The 22,425-nt window shown below is 43.4% G+C and overlaps 1 protein-coding gene across 1 annotated transcript in view; it reads left to right on the top strand.

The window, feature by feature from the left end:
* setx (senataxin) overlaps nt 1-15,215 on the top strand; it is a 35,840-nt gene extending 20,625 nt beyond the window's left edge. The window contains exons 15-25 of the mRNA XM_063011357.1: nt 265-366; nt 1,208-1,326; nt 2,491-2,562; nt 3,636-3,785; nt 3,865-3,972; nt 5,027-5,202; nt 7,547-7,639; nt 8,850-9,023; nt 10,234-10,329; nt 10,425-10,512; nt 14,159-15,215. Coding sequence (XP_062867427.1) covers nt 265-366; nt 1,208-1,326; nt 2,491-2,562; nt 3,636-3,785; nt 3,865-3,972; nt 5,027-5,202; nt 7,547-7,639; nt 8,850-9,023; nt 10,234-10,329; nt 10,425-10,512; nt 14,159-14,590 — 1,610 coding nt within the window. The 3' untranslated portion in view covers nt 14,591-15,215. The remainder of the gene's footprint in view (nt 1-264; nt 367-1,207; nt 1,327-2,490; nt 2,563-3,635; nt 3,786-3,864; nt 3,973-5,026; nt 5,203-7,546; nt 7,640-8,849; nt 9,024-10,233; nt 10,330-10,424; nt 10,513-14,158) is intronic.
* The last annotated feature ends 7,210 nt before the right edge of the window (nt 15,216-22,425 follow it).

Genomic DNA, 22,425 nt, shown 5'->3' with positions numbered 1-22,425 from the left:
GCACTTGCCTATGACCATGGAACGCTATAACCAGTGCAACACCTTACTGTATGATGAAAACTAAAATAATAATGTGATGCTATGATGTGACAACACAAGTGTGCTTACTCTCTAGCTTAATAGACTGCCACAGTACCATAATTTATAAATTAAACTTTATCACACGTATGTATGTACCTCATTGGAAAAAAAGTGAAGCATCTGCTGGATAATGATAATACTGATAATGACTGATTGCTGTAATATGTTTGGCTTTATTTGTAGGAAATTGTGGCGACATCAACCTGGTGCGACTGGGGAACGAGAAAACCATCTGTAAAGATCTTAAACTCTTCAGCCTTGACAGCCAAGCCAAAAACAGAGCAGGTAAGTAACAATGCATTAACAAACGGTTACTGTGAAAGGACCCACCCATATCAACGGTTTATGCAGGTATGCAATGCACTGTAAAGGGTAAAAAAAAGGTGACGCGTTCAATATCTGGGGTGACACAGTGGCTCATTGGGTAGCACTGTCGCCTCACAACAAGAAGGTCCTGGGTTCGATCCCCAGGTGGGGTGGTCCGGGTCCTTCCTCTGTGGAGTTTGCGTGTTCTCCCCGTGTCTGTGTGGGTTTCCTCCGGGCTCCGTTTTCCTCCCACAGTCCGAAGACATGCACACAAGTGAGGTGAATTTCTTTCATTCATTTATTCATTTTCTTATCCGCTTATCCAATTAGGGTCGCGGGCGGTGCTGGAGCCTATCCCAGCTTTTCGATGGGTGCAAGGCACACAGTAACACCCTGGACGGGACGCCAGTCCATCGCAGTGCCGACACACATACACTTATAGGGCAATTCAGTGTCTCCAGTTAACCTGAGTGCATGTTTTTAGACTGGGAAGTGGAGCTCCCGGAGGAAACCCACGCAGACACGGGGAGAACATGCAAACTCCGCACAGAAAGGATCCGGACCGCCCCGTCTGGGGATCGAACCCAGGATCTTCTTGCTGTGAGGCGACAGTGCTACCCACCGAGCCACCGTGTCACCCTGTGAGGTGAATTGGAGACACTAAATTGTCCATGACTGTGTTCGATATAACCTTGTGTGTAATGAGTTCCTGTCATGAATGTAAGCATGAAAGTGTTGTACTGTCAATGTACAGTGTAATGATACCAGCATTTTAGGGCATCCCCCCCACACACAATCATTTTTGCTTTTCTGTGTGTAGAGAAAGCTCAGCAGAGGTCAGATATGGATATCCAGAGAAAGAGGGAAGAACTGGACAGGACCATTGACACATTGTCTCGTCAGTGTGCACAAACGAAACAAGACGGCAGACTGGCAGAGGTAACGTGTTCTCCAGACGATAATTAGCAAGCCACTGCTTTTTTGAAGAACTGCTTAGTATAATGTATTGCACGCTCGATCACAAAAAGCCTCGCCCTCGAAAATACTTGGTTTTGGTGTCCCCTGCACAGGAATGTTGTTTGTCACTATAAAAGAGCTTTCTGAAAATGTGTTTGCGAGGATGCGAGAAATCTCCATTTTAGCTGACAGTCATTTGTGTTTGATGTAGGAAAGGTTGAACAGGGTGTCTTACAGCTGCTTTTGAGATACTATCTCCAGGACTGGTTGGGACTAATGTCATCATGTCATCATCTCCATTATGCCAAGTTCACACTACACGACTTTCCAAGTCGTCAGGTCGCTGTACGGTTCACACTACACAACTGGATCTCTTGTAATCGGGAGTCTTTCAAGTCGGTGTGACTTTCACACTACATGACTGATCGGTGATAGGGGGTTTCTACCACTACACCATCTATCACCAAGTGGAATCGCAGGCAAACTTCTCTGGTGTTTAATGGGGTTTAATGATACCACGTCCGAAAATGCACGTCAACAAGTAGCGAGCGATCAAAGTTTGTGCGCTGATGTGCAGCGTAAAATCAAGGAACAATGTTGCAACGTTGGTGTTAAGTTTTACAGTATTTCTGACTATCGTTCTCTACAAAACATGTGTGTGTTGATGTATTCTGATATAAACTATATTAAGCCCCTGTCTCACCTTTTTACACCTCCTCCCCTGCGTTTTCCCTCACCCCACATCTTGCGTTCTCATTGGCTGTTTGACATAGCGCTCATTGCAAGTCGTGCAACTCGGATCCAGATAATTGACACGCTGAATATCTCCCTTCGGTCGAGCCGCTCGGATCGAGTTGTTGAGTAGTTCACACATAGCGATTGAGAGCCGAGTTTCGATCCCCGAGCGAACGCCAAGTTGCTCCCGAGTCGGCAAATCTAGCGGCGACCAGTCGGCGAGCGAAATTCAGGGCAGAAATCGTGTAGTGTGAACTAGGCATTATTCTGTTTTTTTTGTAGCTGGACCTGAGATTTGTATTTGGAAGTTCACCTGGGTTTAAACTTCAGTGTATATTGTTAATCAGACTTGTCATGTTTGCTGCTTGCCATGAACATTTTTGCTAATAAAATTTTTTTTTTTGTCCTCAGTTTCAAATGCTCCATGCTCAGAAGTTAAACTGCTGTAACGAAAGGCAGAATCTTAGCCGACAGTTTAAAGAGGTACTGTTTTAAAACTATTTTTAAAAACTATATTTGGTAAAGCACAGGTTCTCTTATTTGGATTTGTAAAAAAAAAAATGGATTATGAGAAATTAGTTTTGTAGCTGCTCAGGTGGCGCAGTGGTAAAAACACACGCTGAACACCAGAGCTAGGATCTTGAATACATCGTATCGAATCTAGCTACCACATGAACAACGATTGGCCTGTTCTTTATATAAAAGCCGGATAGGGACTCCCTCATAACTGGTGCAATTACGACCTCTGCTGGCTGATTGATGGCGCCTGCACAGAGACGAGGAAAGAGTGCTGATCAGGGTGTGTCTCTCCGTACACAGTGCTGATCCGCATTGCACACGTCAAAGTGTAGGTGACCAGATGCATACGGCTGCTGCCCACGTGTCAGAGGGGGCGTGGGTTAGCTTCGTTCTCCTCAATCAGAGCGGGAATCGGCATTGGTGGAGAGGAAGCATGATGCAATCGGGCAATTGGACGCGCTAAAAGGGGAGAAAATGTCCCAAAAATATGGTCCTGTTATGACTGAATACAACTGTTTCATCGAAAGTACATGGAACAATGTTCTGTTCACCAAGATCAAGAGGAAAGCCCTACCTATCGCTTTAAGCCGAGGAAATTTGGCAGGTCTGCCATGAATTAGAAAGTGCTGGAATGGCGCCCAGGTGCAGCGGGATATTCCGCCAGCACTCCAGCACCGAGATTCTGAATTCCTCGGTTCGAAACTCGGTGTTGCCACCGGTCGGCTAGGCGCCATCTAGCGGACATAATTGGCAGTGCCTGCAGCAGACACGATTCTGCTAGGGTGGGATGACCGGACTATGTGGGTGGGGTCTTCAAACGCTGTGTAAGGACCCTGATTGGCAGATACAGAGGCGTCTGTGCAAAGTGCATAGGTGAAAAAGGGTTCCGTGGCTTCTAGAATCTACTGACTTGTACAGTGTTGGGTAACATCAATGCTTATCCTTTGAAGACTGTGCCTTAATTTGCTTCCAATATACAGTTTTAAGTTTTCTCCACTGCTTCTGACCTCGTGTCCTTACTCTTTTGGTTTTACTAGCTATACAGTAAAAGACAGGAGGTGCAGAAACGTCTGCTGCATGATGCTCACATTATCTGTTCCACCGTGAGCACGAGCGGTAGCTTCGTGCTCCAGTCAGCCTTCCGCCGTCTAGGACATGAACCCTTCAGCTGCGTCATCATGGATGAGGTGTGTTCATCTGTTCAAAAGAATCTAAATAACGTGCTGCAGTGCGCAGTTGCTTATGTGTTTGTGTGTGCTCTTGTAGGCAGGACAAGCTAAAGAACCCGAGACCCTGATTCCATTGCTGTATCGATGCCCCTCCCTCATTCTGGTGGGTGACCCAGAGCAACTTCCACCAACCGTCATCTCTACGGTAATGCACACTACAATAAACCATGTTCAATGTATTAGGGTGTTTGTGGCACAGCTGGTACTGTGGGTGATAGGTGAGGGAAAACTAGTAAACACTGATCAGCCATAACATTAAAACCACCTTTTTGTTTATTTTATCAGCTCCACTTACCATATAGGAACACTTTGTAGTTCTACAATTACTGACTGTAGTCCATATGTTTCTCTTTTTAGTCTGCTTTTACCCTGTTCTTTAATGGTCAGGACTCTCCAAGGACCACCACAGAGCAGGTATTATTTAGGTGGTGGATCATTCTCAGCACTGACATGGTGGTGGTGTGTTAGTGTGTGTTGTGCTGGTATGAGTGGATCAGGCACAGCAGTTTTTAAACACCTCACTGTCACTGCTGGACTGACAATAGTTCACCAACCAAAAATATTCAGCCAACAGCTCCCTGTAGGCAGCGTCCTGTGACCACTGATGAAGGTCTAGAAGATGAGCAACTCAAACAGCAGCAATAGATGAGCGATCGTCTCCGACTTTACATCTACAAGGTGGACCAACTAGGTAGGAGTGTCTGATCAAGTGGACAGTGAGCGCTGCTGTGTCTGATCCACTCATACCAGCACAACACACACTAACACACCACCACCATGTCAGTGTCACTGCAGTGCTGAGATTGATCCACCACCTAAACAATACCTGCTCTGTAGTGATCATGTGGGGGTTCTGACCATTGAAGAACAGGGTGAAAGCAGGCTAAAAAGGTATGCAGAGAAACAGATGGACTACAGTCAGTAATTGTAGAACTACAAGGTGCTTCTATATGGTTAGTGGAGCTGATAAAATGGACAAAAGGTGGTTTTAATGTTATGGCTGATCAATGTACAGTACTATTAACTTAATTAGTTAATAGTGCGCCATCTAGTGGAATAAACTGAAACGCAGGGTATTGCATAAAAAGGTGAAATGAATGCAGTCTTGAGGGTCTCAACGGGCCAGATTAAACAGCCTAACCATCATTTTGTCATTTGTACAAATGACCCGCAGCTGACTTGTCTCTTTGTGATTTCAGAAAGCCAAAGAACTCGGTTATGACCAGTCCCTGATGGCTCGGCTATGGAAGAGCTTTCATCAGTCAAACCCTCGTTCATCCCCCGTAGTCTTCCTCAGCCTCCAGTACCGCATGCACCCGGACATCTGCGAGTTCCCTTCCAAATACATCTACGGCAACAACTTGAAAAACGACTGGTACGACATCGCCCACATGCATTAAGCAACACGGGTTTCTGATCAAGTCCATGCTGTAGAGGTTTAGTGGTTTAGAGCTGTATTTTGTTGCATTGGGATATTCAGGCCTGGAAAGTGTTCAGTTTTTACACAACAGTGGTGGCTTTACAGGTTTGCTTTGCCATGGGCTCCTCCATGGAGTTGGTGAGTCTGGAACTAAGACTGTTTAAGCATGCAAGCTTATTTATGGATAGCTTAGAAAATACGAACTCCATTTCCCAAAGTTAGGACGTTATGTGATGTTGGGACGTTTTTTTTTTTTTTTTCTCCTTTAAACTTTATTTAACTTAATGAAAGTACAACGAAATTATTTATATATTTTTTTTTTTACTGACCAGCTTAATTGTATTTTGTACACCGATCAGCCATAACATTAAAACCACCTCCTTGTTTCTACACTCACTGTCCATTTTATCAGCTCCACTTACCATATAGAAGCACTTTGTAGTTCTACAATTACTGACTGTAGTCCATCTATTTCTCTGCATATCTCTGCATATTCCCCAGGACCACCACAGAGCAAGTATTATTTAGGTGGTGGATGATTCTCAGCCCTGCAGTGACACTGACATGGTGGTGGTGTTAGTGTGTGTTGTGCTGGTATGAGTGGATCAGACACAGCAGCGCTCCTGGAGTCTTTAAATACCGTGTCCACTCACTGTCCACTCTATTAGACACTCCTACCTAGTTGGTCCACCTTGTAGATGTAAAGTCCGAGACGATTGCTCATCTATTGCTGCTGTTTGAGTTGGTCATCTTCTAGACCTTCATCAGTGGTCACAGGATGCTGTCTACGGGGCGCTGTTGGCTGGATATATTAGGTTGGTGGACTATTCTCAGTCCAGCAGTGACAGTGAGGTGTCTAAAAACTCCACTCATACCAGCACAACACACACTAACACACCACCACCATGTCAGTGTCACTGCAGTGCTGAGAATGATCCACCACCTAAATAATACCTGCTCTGTGGTGGTCCTGGGAGAGACCTGACCATTAAAGAACAGCATGTAAGGGGGCTAACAAAGCATGCAGAGAAACAGATGGACTACAGTCAGTAATTGTAGAACTACAAAGTGCTCCTATAAGGTAAGTGGAGCTGATAAAATGGACAGCAAGTGTAGAAACGAGGTGGTTTTAATGTTATGTCTGTCCCAGTTTTTGTGTTGCAAGCGATCAGCCATGTGCCCATTGTCTGATTCTGTTTGTCATGATGCGCCATACATTTCAGATCTGGACTGCAGGCAGGTTAGTGAAGCACACATACATTTGCAAAATAAAGTCTGGCATTGTTTTGCTGAAATATTTATGGGCTTTCTGGGAAAAGAGGTTGCTTGGGGGGCAGCATATTGTTTTATGGACATGCCTCTGTCCCAACTTTTTTGATGATGTTGCATACATCAAATTTAAAATGTGATTATATTTACCAAAATCAGTCAAGTCGGCCACAACATTAAAAAACTATCTTTTTTTATAATTTTTGTCACTTAAAGGATCAAGAGAATAAACAAATTACAAATTCTTGTTTTTTTTAATTGCTTTTTACAAAAGGTCCCAATATTTTTGGAAATGGGGTTTGTAGCCGTCTCTGCATCGCTTCATTATTTATGGTGGCATGAGGCACTGTCAAACCCTTGAATTCATAATTAACAATCATAACTAGATTCAGCAAACGTTATGCTTAGTAATTCTGCCAGTGTTTTATTATACTGTACATAAGTTTGAAGTGACTCGTACCGTCTTACAAAATGCACAACTTTGTAGTGTTGCTACCCTCATAGACCAAGATTTATCCATTACTACCAGCCTGGCCAGGTGCTTGACAGACACAATTGTTGTATCTGAGGGAGGAAAGATACAACAATTTTAAGTGCCACTGCAATAGTGACGACTCCTTCAAATGTGGTACAGCTCTTTTTGGGAATGCACCGCTGGCTGGTGTAAAAGAAGCGCCTGCCAGTCTGTGTCCTCATTTTGCTTTATATGTGAACGAGCAGTTCTTAGAAGTTCTTAGTAGTAATCCTTCACTATTGTTCATATTGTCTTCCCATCATAGATTTGTAGCATTTATAGCACTTATTTTAACTTTATTAACCATTGCTTATTTAATAGAGATGCTTATTAACAATTTAAATTAAACGCCAGCATTAACTAGTAATTTACCAGTCATTTTCCTCCTGGAAATTGGTAAGAAAAGATTTATAATTCTTTAAAGTAATTAGGACACTACTGATTTTGCTATTGTCACATGCCTAATGGACTTTAAATTGTAAGATTAGTGTTGACGAATGTGTCCTTTCTTTTTAGTGATATGGCTCAGAAGCGGTGTTCTCCCACTTGGCTGTTTGAGCCTTACAGAGTGTTTGACGTGACCGATGGAACAGAGACCAAAGACAAAGAGTAAGTTGGGGAAGACTTTTTTTTTATTTTTTTTTATACGAATTCTACACAGACAAGGCATAACATTATGACCACTGACGGGTGAAGTGAATAACACTGATTATCTCTTCATCACGGCATCTGTTAGTGGGTGGGACATATTAGGCAGCAAGTGAACATTTGATCCTCAAAGTTGATCACGTTTTTATGTTTGAATGAGACGCGATCTACCAGCGTGCACTGTGCGATTGACTGGTAGATCACGATCGCAGACATCCCAAGTTGCAAAAACTCATTTCAGGGAGGTACCCCCGGACCCAGACCTCTCGCACACACCAAAGGATGATGGGTGATAACAGAACTTTTAGGAGCTGCTAACTGAGCTACTAAACTAACTGTTCGCATCACAAACACATTAATGTGTACTACATAGTGCACTAGATTGTGTGAAAGATAATAGATTTATGTTCCCTACGTAGTGCACTAGTTTGTATATTAGAAAAGAATTTATGTTCCTTACTTAGTGCACTAGATAGTGTACTAGATAATAGACTTATGGACTTATCTTACATAATGCTTTAGGTAGCGTAATGGTTAACGGATTTAGGTTCCTTACATAGTGCACTAGATAGTATTTTAGATATGAATTTGTTCCCTACATAGTGCACTAGATTGTGTATTAGATAACTCATTCATGTTCACTACATAGTGCACTAGAAAGTATAACGATGATGATTTGTGTTCCTTACATAGTGCACTAGATAGTGTATTACATAATTAATGATGTTCCCTACATAGTGCACTAAATTGTATATCAGATAATGGATTTATGTTCCCTACATAGTGCACTAGACAGTATATTAGCCAATTGAATTATGTTCCCTACACAGTGCGCTAGATTGTGTATTAGATAACGGATTTAATACGCGATCGGGGGAAAAAGTCTGTGTCGCCTGCATGCGCGTTTATGTGCGTGTGCGTTCTTGGCCGCTCGTTCTAGATTCCGGGAGATTTTATCTGACTTCATCAGGGAGCCGCTATGTATATGCGGGAGACTCCCGGAACTTCCGGGAGACTTGGGATGTCTGCGATCGAAGTATTGGGCACCCCAGGTTTACACTGTCATTCCTCTAAAGCACATGTGTAGTTGAAATCCTTAACACCCACAGCTACATCTCTTCTCACTGTAATGGCAATGTTTCTGCGTCTGTGTCTGTGTTGTTTGCTTCAGTTCATACAGTAATCGAAAAGAAGTAAAGCTGGTGTTGCTGCTGCTGAAGCTGCTCTGGGAGAAGCAGTCGACGTCCGTGGAGAGGCAGTTGATGCGCATTGGTGTTATTACACCTTATAACGCCCAGAAACGCTGCATTTTGGAGGCTCTCAGCAAAGAAAGCAAAACCCAACAGTAAGGCAAAACACTCATAACATTTTACAAAGCTCTGTGCTTTACACCTGGTCTAAGAATACTGGCATGTTTAATATATTTGCAGTCATTGTGAATTTAATAATGATTTATAACACGAAGATATTACTATGAGGTCTCATAGTCTAAATCAAACAAGGCAAAACCCAAATTGTATACACCGATCAGCCATAACATTAAAACTACCTCCTTCTTTCTACACACACTGTTTATTTTATCAGCTCCACTTACCATATAGGAGCACTTTGTAGTTCTACAATTACTGACTGTAGTCCATCTGTTTCTCTGCATGCTTTGTTAGCCCCCTTATATGCCATTCTTCATTCTCAGCACTGCAGTGACACTGACATGGTGGTGGTGTGTTAGTGTGTGTTGTGCTGGTATGAGTGGATAAACACCTCTGTCACTGCTGGACTGAGAATAGTCCACCAACCAAAAACATCCAGCCAACAGCACCCCATGGGCAGCGTCCTGTGACCACTGATGAAGGTCTAAAAAATGACCAAGTCAAACAGCAGCAATAGATGAGCGATCGCCTCTGACTTTACATCTACAAGGTGGACCAACTAGGTATGAGTGGACACGGCATTTAAAAACTCCAGCAGCACTGCTGTCTGATCCACTTATACCAGCACAACACACACTAACACACCACCACCATGTCAGTGTCACTGCAGTGCTGAGAATGATCCACCACCTAAATAATACCTGCTCTGTGGTGGTCCTGGGAGAGTCCTGACCATTGAAGAACAGCATGAAAGGGGGCTAACAAAGCATGCAGAGAAACAGATGAACTACAGTCAGTAATTGTAGAACTACAAAGTGCTTCTATATGGTAAGTGGAGCTGATAAAATTGACAGTAAGTGTAGAAACAAGGAGGTGGTTTTAATGTTATGGCTGATCAGTGGTCCACTTTATCATATAGTTGTATACTATGCCACCAAGTGGTCAAAAAAGTGCATTACACATTTTTTCATTTAGATATACTGTAGGTGGATCTCTGCAAGTGACTTTCAAACGTTTACGATCTTCAGCCGCTGGATCAGATCTATACCACAGTTGTCAGTTGTACTACATGGTGTGTGTGTGTGTCTGTCATGATTTTAAATGTCTTACACAATCCATTTAAAATACATGTGAACTTTATGTTCACTGTATTAACTACATAGATTCATTTTTTGTGTGTATTAGGGTGGAGGTGGACACTGTTGATGGTTTCCAGGGCCGTGAAATGGACTGCATCATTGTGTCCTGTGTAAGAGCCAGTAACAAATCAGGCAGTATTGGGTAAGCAGTTTGAATGTGTATGTGTGTTTAATACGTGCAATGTTACTGTTAGGCTAACAGTTGTTGTTGTTGTTTTGATTTTTGTTTTTTGGAAGGTTTGTTGGAAGTCGTCAGAGGATGAACGTGACTCTAACCAGAGCCAGATACAGTCTGTTCATACTGGGACATATACGTGCACTCAAGGTGAATGCAGACACCAACCATGAGCCAATATACACCGACTAAGCATAACATTATGACCACTGACGGGTGAAGTGAAAAACACTGATTATCTCTTCATCACGGCACCTGTTAGTGGGTGGGATATATCAGGCAGCAAGTGAACATTTAATCCTCAAAGTTGATGTTAGAAGCAGGAAAAATGGGCGAGGGTAAGAAGGATTTGAGCGAGTTTGTCAAGGACAAAATTGTGATGGCCAGACGACTGAGTCAGAGCATCTCCAAAACTGCATCTCTTGTGGGGTGTCGAAGGATGGAACAGTGGTAAACCGGCGACAGGGTCGTGGGCGGCCAAGGCTCATTGATGCACGTGGGGAGCGAAGGCTGGCCCGTATGATCCGACCCAACAGACGAGCTACTGTAGCTCAAACTGCTGAAGAAGTTAATAATGCTGGTTCTGATAGAAAGGTGTCAGATTACACAGTGCATCACAGTTGCAGGGCTGTTTTGGCAGCAAAAGGGGACCAACACAATATTAAGAAGGTGGTCATAATGTTATGGCTGGTCGGTGTCTCTTATCTATCTATCCATCCATCCATCCATCCGTCTGTCTCTATCTATCCATCCATCTGTCTGTCTATCTATCTGTCCATCCATCTATCTGTCCATCCATCTATCTATCTGTCCGTCCATCCATCCATCTATCTATCTGTCCGTCCATCCATCCATCTATCTATCTGTCCATCCATCTATCTGTCCATCCATCTATCTGTCCATCCATCTATCTATCTGTCCGTCCATCCATCCATCTATCTATCTGTCCGTCCATCCATCCATCTATCTATCTGTCCATCCATCTATCTCTGTCTATCCATCCATTCATCTATCTGTCCATCCATCCATCTATCTGTCCATCCATCCATCCATCTATCTGTCCATCCATCCATCTATCTGTCCATCCATCCATCTATCTGTCTATCCATCCATCCATCTATCTATCTGTCTGTCTGTCTGTCTGTCTGTCCATCCATCCATCTATCTGTCCATCCATCTATCTCCATCCATCTATCTCTGTCTATCCATCCATTCATCTATCTGTTCATCCATCCATCTATCTCTCCATCCATCTATCTGTCCATCCATCCATCCATCTATCTGTCCATCCATCCATCTATCTGCCCATCCATCCATCTATCTGTCCATCCATCCATCCATCTATCTGTCCATCCATCCATCTATCTATCTATCTATCTGTCTATCTATCCATCCATCCATCCATCCATCTATCTGCCCATCCATCCATCCATCTATCTGTCCATCCATCCATCCATCTATCTATCCGTCTATCCATCCATCTATCTATCTGTCTATCCATCCATCAATCCATCCATCTATCTGCCCATCCATCCATCCATCTATCTGTCCATCCGTCCATCCATCTATCTATCTATCTGTCTATCCAACCACATCTATCTATCTGTCTATCCATCCATCCATCCATCCATCTATCTGCCCATCCATCCATCTATCTGCCCATCCATCCATCTATCTATCTGTCCATCCATCCATCTATCTGTCCATCCATCCATCTATCTATCTATCTGTCTGTCTATCCATCCATCTGGGCGGCACGGTGGCTAAGTGGGTAGCACTGTCGCCTCACAGCAAGAAGGTCCTGGGTTCGAACCCCAGGTGGGGCGGTCCGGGTCATGAATGTTAGGATTTTTAACGTCATGTTTTTACACTTGTGGTTACATTCATGACAGGAACGGTAGATATTAATTACACAAGGTTTATCAGTTCACAAGTTTATATCAAGCACAGTAGTCTTGGACAATTTAGTATCTTCAATTCACCTCACCTGCATGTCTTTGGACTGTGGGAGGAAACCGGAGCACCCGGAGTAAACCCACGCAGACACGGGGAGAACATGCAAACTCCACACAGAAAGGACCCGGACCGCCCCACCTGGGGTTCGAACCCAGGACCTTCTTGCTGTGAGGCGACAGTGTTACCCACTAAGCCACCATGCCGCCCAGATGGATGGATAGACAGATAGATGGATGGACAGATGGATGGATGGACAGACAGCTAGATGGATGGATGGATGGATGGACAGATGGATGGATGGACAGACAGCTAGATGGATGGATGGATGGATGGACAGATGGATGGATAGACAGACAGATGGATGGATGGAGAGATAGATGGATGGATTTTTGTTTGTTTGTTAGTATTTTTAACGTCATGTTTTTACACTTGTGGTTACAAACAAACAAAAATCCATCCATCTATCTCTCCATCCATCCATCTGTCCATCCATCTGTCCATCTGTCCATCCATCCATCTATCTGTCTATCCATCCATCTGTCCATCCATCCATCCAGCCATCTGTCTATCCAGCCATCTGTCTATCCATCCATCTGTCTGTCTATCCATCCATCTGTCCATCCATCTATCTGTCTGTCCATCCATCCATCTGTCCATCCATCTATCTGTATATCCATCCATCTGTCTGTCCATCCATCTGTCTGTCTATCCATCCATCTGTCCATCCGTCCATCCATCTATCTGTCCATCCATCCATCTATCTCTCCATCCATCCATCTATCTGTCTATTCATCCATCTATCTCTCCATCCATCCATCTATCTGTCTATTCATCCATCTATCTCTCCATCCATCCATCTATCTGTCTATTCATCCATCTATCTCTCCATCCATCCATCTATCTGTCTATTCATCCATCTATCTCTCCATCCATCCATCTATCTGTCTATTCATCCATCTATCTCTCCATCCATCCATCTGTCCATCCATCCATCCATCTATCTGTCCATCCATCTATCTGTCTGTCCATCCATCCATCCATCTGTCCATCCATCTATCTATCTGTCTATCCATCATCTATCTGTCCATCCATTCATCTATCTGTCTATCCATCCATCTGTCTGTCTATCCATCCATCCATCTATACATCCATCCATCTATCCATCCATCTGTCTGTCTATCCATCCATCCATCTATACATCCATCCATCCGTCTATCTATCTACCCATCCATCTATCTGTCTATCCATCCATCTATCTACCTACCCATCCATCCATCCGTATCTCTATCCATCCATCTACCTACCCATCCATCTATCTGTCTCACTATCCATCCATCCATCCATCCGTCTCACTATCCATCCATCCATCCATCCGTCTCACTATCCATCCATCCATCCGTCTCACTATCCATCCATCCATCTGTCTCACTATCCATCCATCTATCTGTCCATCCATCCATCTATCTATCGGTCTATCCATCCATCTATCTGTCCATCCATCTATCTGTCTATCCATCTTTGTCTATCCATGCATCCATCCATCTGTCTGTCCATCCAGCCTTCCAATGAACAAGCTTCAATTTAACCTGTCAGTTACTTAGATGAGCCCATGGTTGATTGCTGTCTGACACAAGTCTGATTTGATCATCTGTGGCTGACAATTAGTAATGATGGCTAGACATACTTTATAATTACTGTTTTTATTTATTTATCAATTTATTTGTTTTTCCTATATAATTATATTCTACATAATTACCATGAGCCATCCTGCAATACTAGATGACCCACACACAGTGATGTAATGTCAAAGCTACTCTCTCTTCTCCGTTTGTCTCTATAGGAGCAGAGGGATTGGGGTGCTCTAATAGATGACGCAGCCAAGCGCGGAACCATCATACCAACACACGAGTCCAAATTCCACGAGGCCGTGAGGAGGGTTCTCAAACAGCCTAAACTCAACCGTAGTTCCTCCTACCCTCAAACTCGTGTCCCTACCCCCTCCGCGACTACGTCCGCGTCACATCCTGACCGGCAAAGAGACCACCACCTACCCGTCAGACCTTCAGACCCTCGCCTGTTAGAGGCTAACCGGACAGTCAGAGAACGGGACCGAGGGAATCAGAGTTCGGGACATGCTAGGCAGGGCGGTCACGGCGGTTCAAACCGTTCTGGGTACCAGAGCTCCGGCCACTCGTCGCATCCGTCTACGGAACTGCAACGTGAACGTTACTTTCCATCCACGTCAGAGGCATCCAGGAGGCACAGGAGATAGTTTACTGTTCTAATTTTAGTTCTAAAATGAGTTTCCTACAGCTTTAAGCCTTTCAACTTGTTCAAGTCCTGAACGGTTTGTTTACAATAATGTGCTAATGTGTTTAAACATTTAATATCCTCATTTTATCCAGCCACCATCGCAGGCTGAGTAACATTTTTCTTCAGATAAATTCATAAGCAATAGAAAAGACGTATATGCCGTGATGCCTTGCTTGGATCCAGCAAATCCTCATTTTAAAAAATGTGCATGCCTCCCAAGACCCTGGGTTCAGTCTTTTGCACAGACTTCAGTTTTCTCGTCCTGCACACGTCCAAAGAATCCACCGTCCAAGCAGGAATGTGTCGCTCTATGCACTTCTAATTCAGGGCTTTTTCATACCTGTGTGTCGTTTTACGTACGTGAAATCCTGTTTGTAAAGAAAAAAAATAATCAACACGTTTTAGTGGCATTTATTGTGCTGAAGAATTTCAGTTAAGCGTCCGACAGGACCAGACGGACTTCTCTTTTATTTGGCTTTTTTAAACGTATTTGGAGATGTACAGTCAAACCTGTTGTTTGTCAGAATTATGGGAGATTTGTTTTACTTTTTCCACTGTTAATAATTAAAAGAGAAAATATTGGATGCATTGTGAAGCATTTAAACTGTTAACTTGTTAGGCACATATACACCGATCAGCCATAACATTAAAACCACCTCCTGTTCATTTTATCAGCTCCATTTACCATATAGGAGCACTTTGAAGTTCTACAATTACTGACTGTAGTCCATCTGTTTCTCTACATACTTTTTGACCTGCTTTCACCCTGTTTTTCAATGGTCAGGACCCCCCACAGGCGGTGGATCATTCTCAGCACTGCAGTGACACTGACATGGTGGTGGTGTGTTCGTGTGTGTTGTGCTGGTATGAGTGGATCAGACACAGCAGCGCTCCTGGAGTTTTTAAATACCGTGTCCACTCTATTAGACACTCCTATCTAGTTGGTCCACCTTGTAGATGTAAAGTCAGAGACGATCGCTCATCTATTGCTGCTGTTTGAGTTGGTCATCTTCTAGACCTTCATCAGTGGTCACAGGACGCTGCCCTCGGGGCGCTGTTGGCTGGATGTTTTTGGTTGGTGGACTATTCTCAGTCCAGCATTGCTGTTGGAATAAAATCAACCCTTAACCGGTTGCATCACTTTTGTAGCAATAACAGTAACTGAACTGAAATTTCCAGGTGTATCTTGTTTTACTTGCTTTTGTATTTAGGTTAAGTATCCTGCTGCATAACCTAACTCCGCTTCGGATTACGGACAGATTACCTTAAGTATTTGCTCATAGAAAGTGGAATTGATGCCACCCTCAACAAGGGCAAGTTGATTAGGTCCTGCATGCACTGCCAACACCAACACCAACCCAATTTCCCCTCCCAATCTAGTCATATCCAATTACCGATTGCATTACGCTTTCTCTGTACTGATGTTGATCTCTACTCTGATTGAGGAGAGCCTAGACTGACACGTGCAGTAACCGACTGCATCTTTTCACCTGCACGAGGCGAGTTCATATGCGGATCACCATTGTGTACGGAGAACCACACCCTGATCAACGGATTATCCTTCGTCCCTGTGCAGGTGCCATCAATCAGTTATGAGGTCCGTCCAGTTCGTCAACAAGCCAATCGTTCATGTAGATGCCCAGAGTTTCGAATTGATGAGTCAAAATCAACACCATGTTTAACAGCTGGACATTGCTAACCAGACAGTTGAGGATTTAGGCCCCATCACTGCCAAGCAACCAGTGTAGGCCCTTGACGCTTCAAATGTTTTCTTTGATTGTAAGTCACTTTGAATGGTGGTGCAACAGTCTAATGCGTTAGCCCACCACTGCAAAGGTTACAAGCTCTGGAGTTCAAATCTACCAGGTGTCCAATAGAAAAATGCGACCGTGTTTCTCGTTGCTGATGAAGAGAACCCGACTGGTCACTGCATGTATGAAGGAAATGGTAAGTGCGACGCTCCTCAGTCACGCCATGGGAGGTGTAAGCAGCAGAGGTAACGTAATTACGGGACTTGGAACTGGCTAAATTGGAAGAAATTGGGGAAAAAACTGGCGGGGTGTTTGGGTGGTCCAGCAGTCTAGCACGCTTGAACTCCACTGGCCTGGTTGGGTGATAAACAGGCTCAGTAGGTTGTGTCTGATGAAAGGGAAACCAATATGGATTTTCCTCTTTGCTCCTATAGCAGTAAGGACTTTTACCTCAAAGGTAGTAATGGGTGTGGCCAATCTATACCAGTAACACTTCCAGCGACTAGCACACCAGAGCTGACATTTCAACCTACATGAACAACCATTGGCTGTTGTTCATACAGGGTTAGGGAACCGGATAGGGACCTCATAACTGAGGCAATTACGACCTCTGCTGGCTGATTGATTGTGCCTGCACAGAGTTGAGGGATAATGCGTTGATCAGGGTGTGGCTCTCCGTACACAAAGCTGATCCGCAGAAAATGCATACATTTAGCAAGTTAATTAAAATAACACTGATTAGCTTCTCATGTGGCCGTCTGTAAAGCTCCCTGTCAGGCAAGTGGCACCTTACCTGCTTCAGACCTGCTTCACCTCTGCTTCAACGAGTGCATTCCAATCACCACAGTAGTTCCCTGTGAAGTGGACTAAGCAGCCATTCAGCCAGTTTAAGTGAGATTACAAACCCTAGGAAGGGAAGGGTTCATCATGACAATGGAAGTTGACAAATTTCCCATCAATCATTGGGTGTCTTTCTGAGTTAAGACAGCTGGCACGTAATCAGCAAATGGTACAAGCAGGATGTATTTGCTTAAACTTAGCAACAATGTGAAGAACGGCTGCAAAATTAGCCAGAAAATGAATTTAGCTTGTTAGCTTTTACATAGCTAATAATCAGCAATACAAAACAATGTAAACACGACTCACTATTTAGCTTTGTTAGCTGATATCATTTGATATATGTGTAGGGGATACAAGGGCACTGAGTAGAGACCCTGTGGAATGGATTTGAACATTGGAAGGGACCATATCTACCGGAGAGTAGGGGGAATCTGGGTTGCCTGCCATTCTAAAACATTCCTGCCATCAACAACTGACGGGAGCACTGACGGATTTTAACATTATACACATCTGGTAGGTGGAATATGTTTGTTTATCATGTTCACATCAGTATCCTGGGGGTATTGTCCCCTTAAAAAATATAGTGGTACCTTGTAACTCAACATCCCCTAAACTCAAAATCTTTGAAACTCAATGCCTTTCGTCAAGAAATTTGTACCCTCTTTTAAAAAAAAATTATTTATTTTATTTCAAATTAACAATGAACAGTCGTTTTGTTCAGCGCTCGGCTTAAGCGGTGCAGTAAGACGTCAAGTGTGAATATGAGACGAATCTGCATTTGTGTAAAATAACAATCTAATTCACTCTGAAAGCTCCACATGTATCTGTGTTCAGCTAGATCAGCTGTTTCGCTTTTAAACTTGTGTTACAGCTCGAGGTGCTGAGAAATTGTGAGAATCAGCTTTTTATTTTCAGTGTATAAGTGTCAAAAACAATCCCATTATTTTACATTAGCCTAAAATATATGCAGTTCCATGGGACCATGGAACGCATTAACAGGTTTTCCATACATCCTTATGGGAAAAAATACCTTGAAACTAAACACCTTTTAAACTTAACGCCAGTTCCAATCGACGTTGAGTTTCGAGGTACCACTTTAACTTTTATTTAATCCTTGGCTCACAAGTGTGTGAATATCGTACCAGTGGCAGGAATTGACAGTGCAGTGGTTGGGACATGTTAAACATGCCAATTATTTTTTTAAATGTTGATTTATTCTTGTGTTTGATGGTTAAAAAAAACACACACTTAAAATCTTCTCCAAGTAACAGTCATATTTAATGTAAAGTTTACAACAGTGTCAAAATCTCTCATCGCTAACCAGTTATTGCGTTCATGTAAGGGTTAACAGTGTGTCCATCCATCATCTGTTGGTACAGGTACAGTTATGTACATTGTATGGTCAAAAGTATGTAGCGACCTGACCATGAGCTTGTTGAAATTTGTATTCCATTTACATTTGGGCATTTAGCAGAAGCTTCAGTTTGGCTGTGATGGGTCTTGAAACAAATACCTTAACCACTGAGTTACCTCTGCCCTATTCCAAAACCTTGTCAAAGAAGCATGACAAGGAGTTCCCAAGAGTTGGGGTTGAGATCAAGGTCCTGCATCACGCCAGACTTATCAAGACATCTTCAAGGATCTCTGTGGGGATTTGTGGACAAGGGTACGGTCATGCTGAAACAGAAAAAGGTGTGTCCCAAACTGTTGTGACTGCTTTGAAAGCATGTTATTGATTTTATACACCTGTCGGCGGCAAATGTGGCTGAAAAGCATGAATTAATTATTATTATTATAATATTATATTATATTATTATATTATTATTATTAATTATAATTTCCCCCCAATTTTCTCCCCTAATCTAGTCGTGTCCAATTACCCTGATTGCATCCTCCACTGATTCAACCCTCCACCGCTGACTGAGCACGCTTCTCAACTGACACACGCCCCCTCCGACACGTGCTCAGTACAGACTGCATTTTTCACCTGCACGAGTCGATATATTCGCATATACCGATCAGCACTGTGCACGGAGAGCCTCACCCTGATCGGCATTATTTCTCAGCCCTGTGCAGGCGCCATCGATCAGCCAGCAGAGGTCGTAATTGCACCGGTTATGAGGACCCACACTCTGACTGCCCCTAACCCTATGAACAACAGCCAATCGTTGTTCATGCAGCCGTCTGGAGTGCTGGTGCTGGAGCCTATCCCAGCTTTTTAATGGGTGCAAGGCACACAGTAACACTTTGGACGGGACACCAGTCCATCGCAGGGCAGACACACACACACACACCCCATTCCCTGTTCTGTAGTTGGTATTAGTTGGAGAGTTGGTATTATGGTTTCGCATGGACGATAAGATCACAAATACTGTAAAGCTTGCATGTGCGCCGATGTATTCTCACAGAATCTACTGTATATTATGCCCCTGTGCCACGTTTTTACACTCCTCCCCCGGGTTTCCCCTCACCCTGTATCTTGCGTTCTCGTAGGCTGTAGTTTGACACCGCACTCGCTGCCGCTCGCAACCTGCTCGCAATGTGTGAACTTGTTGAACAGTTCACACATAGCGATCGAGAGCCCCGAGCGAATGCCGAGTCGGCTCCGAGCTGTACACCTTTGGGATGAATTAGAATGTTGATTGCATACCAGGCCTTCTCATGTAATGTTTCTCCAACATGCTTATGGTTAAATATGCACATACTTTTGACCATATACTGTGGATTATACAAAAAATAATAAAAATAAACATATATTGCTTGTGAATGTTTACTTCTTTTTGTTGTATTTGCCTTTACTTTGACACCCCGTTGACCGGTTCAATTCCAAATAAAAATAATCTGTCCTGAAAGTTAAATATTTAAATATTTATATATATTTATCTTCCTTTTTATTAAATCGTATATTATTCTATATATTTAGTGTTCTCCACCACCATCAATAAACCAACAATCATTCTCTGTTTTACCACTGCTTTATCCTGGTCAGATCCTTGTTTAATTCATTGGGCGAACGGCAGGAAACATCTGGGCAGCTTGCCCGTCCATCACATGTCTAGTAGCTCCAATTGGCCTGACTGGATGTCTTTGGACATTCATTCATTCATTCATTTTCTTAACCACTTGTCCAATAAGGGTCACGGGGGTTGGGGGGTTGGTTGGGGGGGGGGGCCTATCCCAGCTTTTCAATGGGTGCAAGGCACACAGTAACACCCTGGATGGGACGCCAGTCCATCGCAGGGCAGACACACACACACACTCATAGGGCAATTCAGTGTCTCCAATTAACCTGACTGCATGTTTATGGACTGTGGGAGGAAACCGGAGCTCCCAGAGGAAACCCACGCAGACATGGGGAGAACATGCAAACTCAGCACAGAAAGGACCTGAACCGCACCACCTGGGGATCGAACCCAGAACCTTCTTGCTGTGAGGCAAGTCCTCATTTGGACTTGTAGGAGGAAACTCCACACAGAAAGGACCCTGGATGCCAGACTGGGGAATTGTACCCAGGTACCTAGGGTACTCACCGTGCCGCCCATGACACCAACATCGGGCTACTAACCAGGGACCTTACACAGCATCAAAGACTCCATCTCTTTTATTTTTTAGTCTGGTCTTTCCCACCCAGCAGACTAGTGGCCAATTTTAACTCAGGAGGTCTCATGATTTTAACTCTGAGAGTTTAGAATACCAGCGCTGGTGCACTAGAGGAATCTCCCGCTGCTCCACCTGAATGCCCATGAAACCAGTGTTTCTAATTAGGGGAATATATTTCGGAAGAATGGCATTTCATCTATCCAGTACCTTTCCAGAGACGTGTACATTCGATGCATTAAAGCTTTCTGGTGTCCAGTGGTGGTCCAACACTTAATGTTGGTTTTTTTCCCCTTTATTTGTCACCTGTCGGCTGTAAAAATCCAAACTGAATTCAATTTTCCCAAAAGGTTGAACGTGATGACTCTTATATATCATTGTTTATTGTTAGGTTCTGTATTGTGTATCTTTAATATACGTGTGTTCCTCTAACTGTGGTGTTTTTTCCTAAATCGATAAGAACGGTGCAGATACTCGGTACCTTTGAGCTTGCGAATACTATATTATTGCTATTTCATAACTTTTGCCTTAAGCACTTGACAGCAAATTTAATACAGCATCAGAGCGGAGTGATGTGAGCGCGCGGCCTATTTCTGCTCAAAACAGCGATTCCTCTTCTTGCTTGACCAGTGGGGAGTGTAGAAAGTGCAGGGAGTCCCACCTGTTTGTGTTGGGGTGGTGAACGTGTTCCCCTAATCACTCAAACATAGTGTCTAAACTCTTAATGTCTGGATTGATATTTGTATTTAATATATAAATAACTTTATACACTATATACACACTGATCAGCCATAACATTAAAACCACCTCCTTGTTTCTACACTCACTGTCCATTTTATCAGCTCCACTTACCATATAGAAGCACTTTGTAGTTCTACAATTACTGACTGTAGTCCATCTGTTTCTCTACATACTGTTTTAACCTGCTTTCACCCTGTTCTTCAATGGTCAGGACCCCCACAGAACCACCACAGAGCAGGTATTATTTAGGTGGTGGATAATTCTCAGAACTGCAGTGACGCTGACATGGTGTTAGTGTGTGTTGTGCTGTGGACACTCACTGTCCACTCTATTAGACACTCCTACCTAATTGGTCCACCTTGTAGATGTAAAGTCAGAGACGATCGCTCATCTATTGCTGCTGTTTGAGTCGATCATCTTCTAGACCTTCATCACAGGACGCTGCCCACATGGCGCTGTTGGCTGGATGTTTTTGGTTGGTGGACTATTCTCAGTCCAGCAGTGACAGTGAGGAGTTTAAAAACTCCAGCAGCGCTGCTATGTATTATCCACTCATACCAGCACAACACACACTAACACACACCCACCATGTCAGTGTCACTGCAGTGCCGAGAATGATCCACCACCTAAATAATACCTGCTCTGTGGTGGTCCTTTGGGGGTCCTGACCATTGAAGAACAGCATGAAAGGAGGCTAACAAAGCATTTAGAGAAACAGATGGACTACAGTCAGTAATTGTAGAACTACAAATTCTATATGGTAAGTGGAGCTGATAGAAACAAGGAGGTGCTTTTAATGTTATGGCTGATCGGTGTATATCGTAGTCATCATTTTGGCTAAAAAAATCCAAAAATTCATCTGAAG

This window comes from Trichomycterus rosablanca, chromosome 16, assembly GCF_030014385.1.
Source record: "Trichomycterus rosablanca isolate fTriRos1 chromosome 16, fTriRos1.hap1, whole genome shotgun sequence".
In the NCBI taxonomy this organism is placed as follows: domain Eukaryota; kingdom Metazoa; phylum Chordata; class Actinopteri; order Siluriformes; family Trichomycteridae; genus Trichomycterus; species Trichomycterus rosablanca.
The sequence above is the reverse complement of the archived record's forward strand: the minus strand, read 5'-3'. Positions and strand labels throughout refer to the sequence as shown.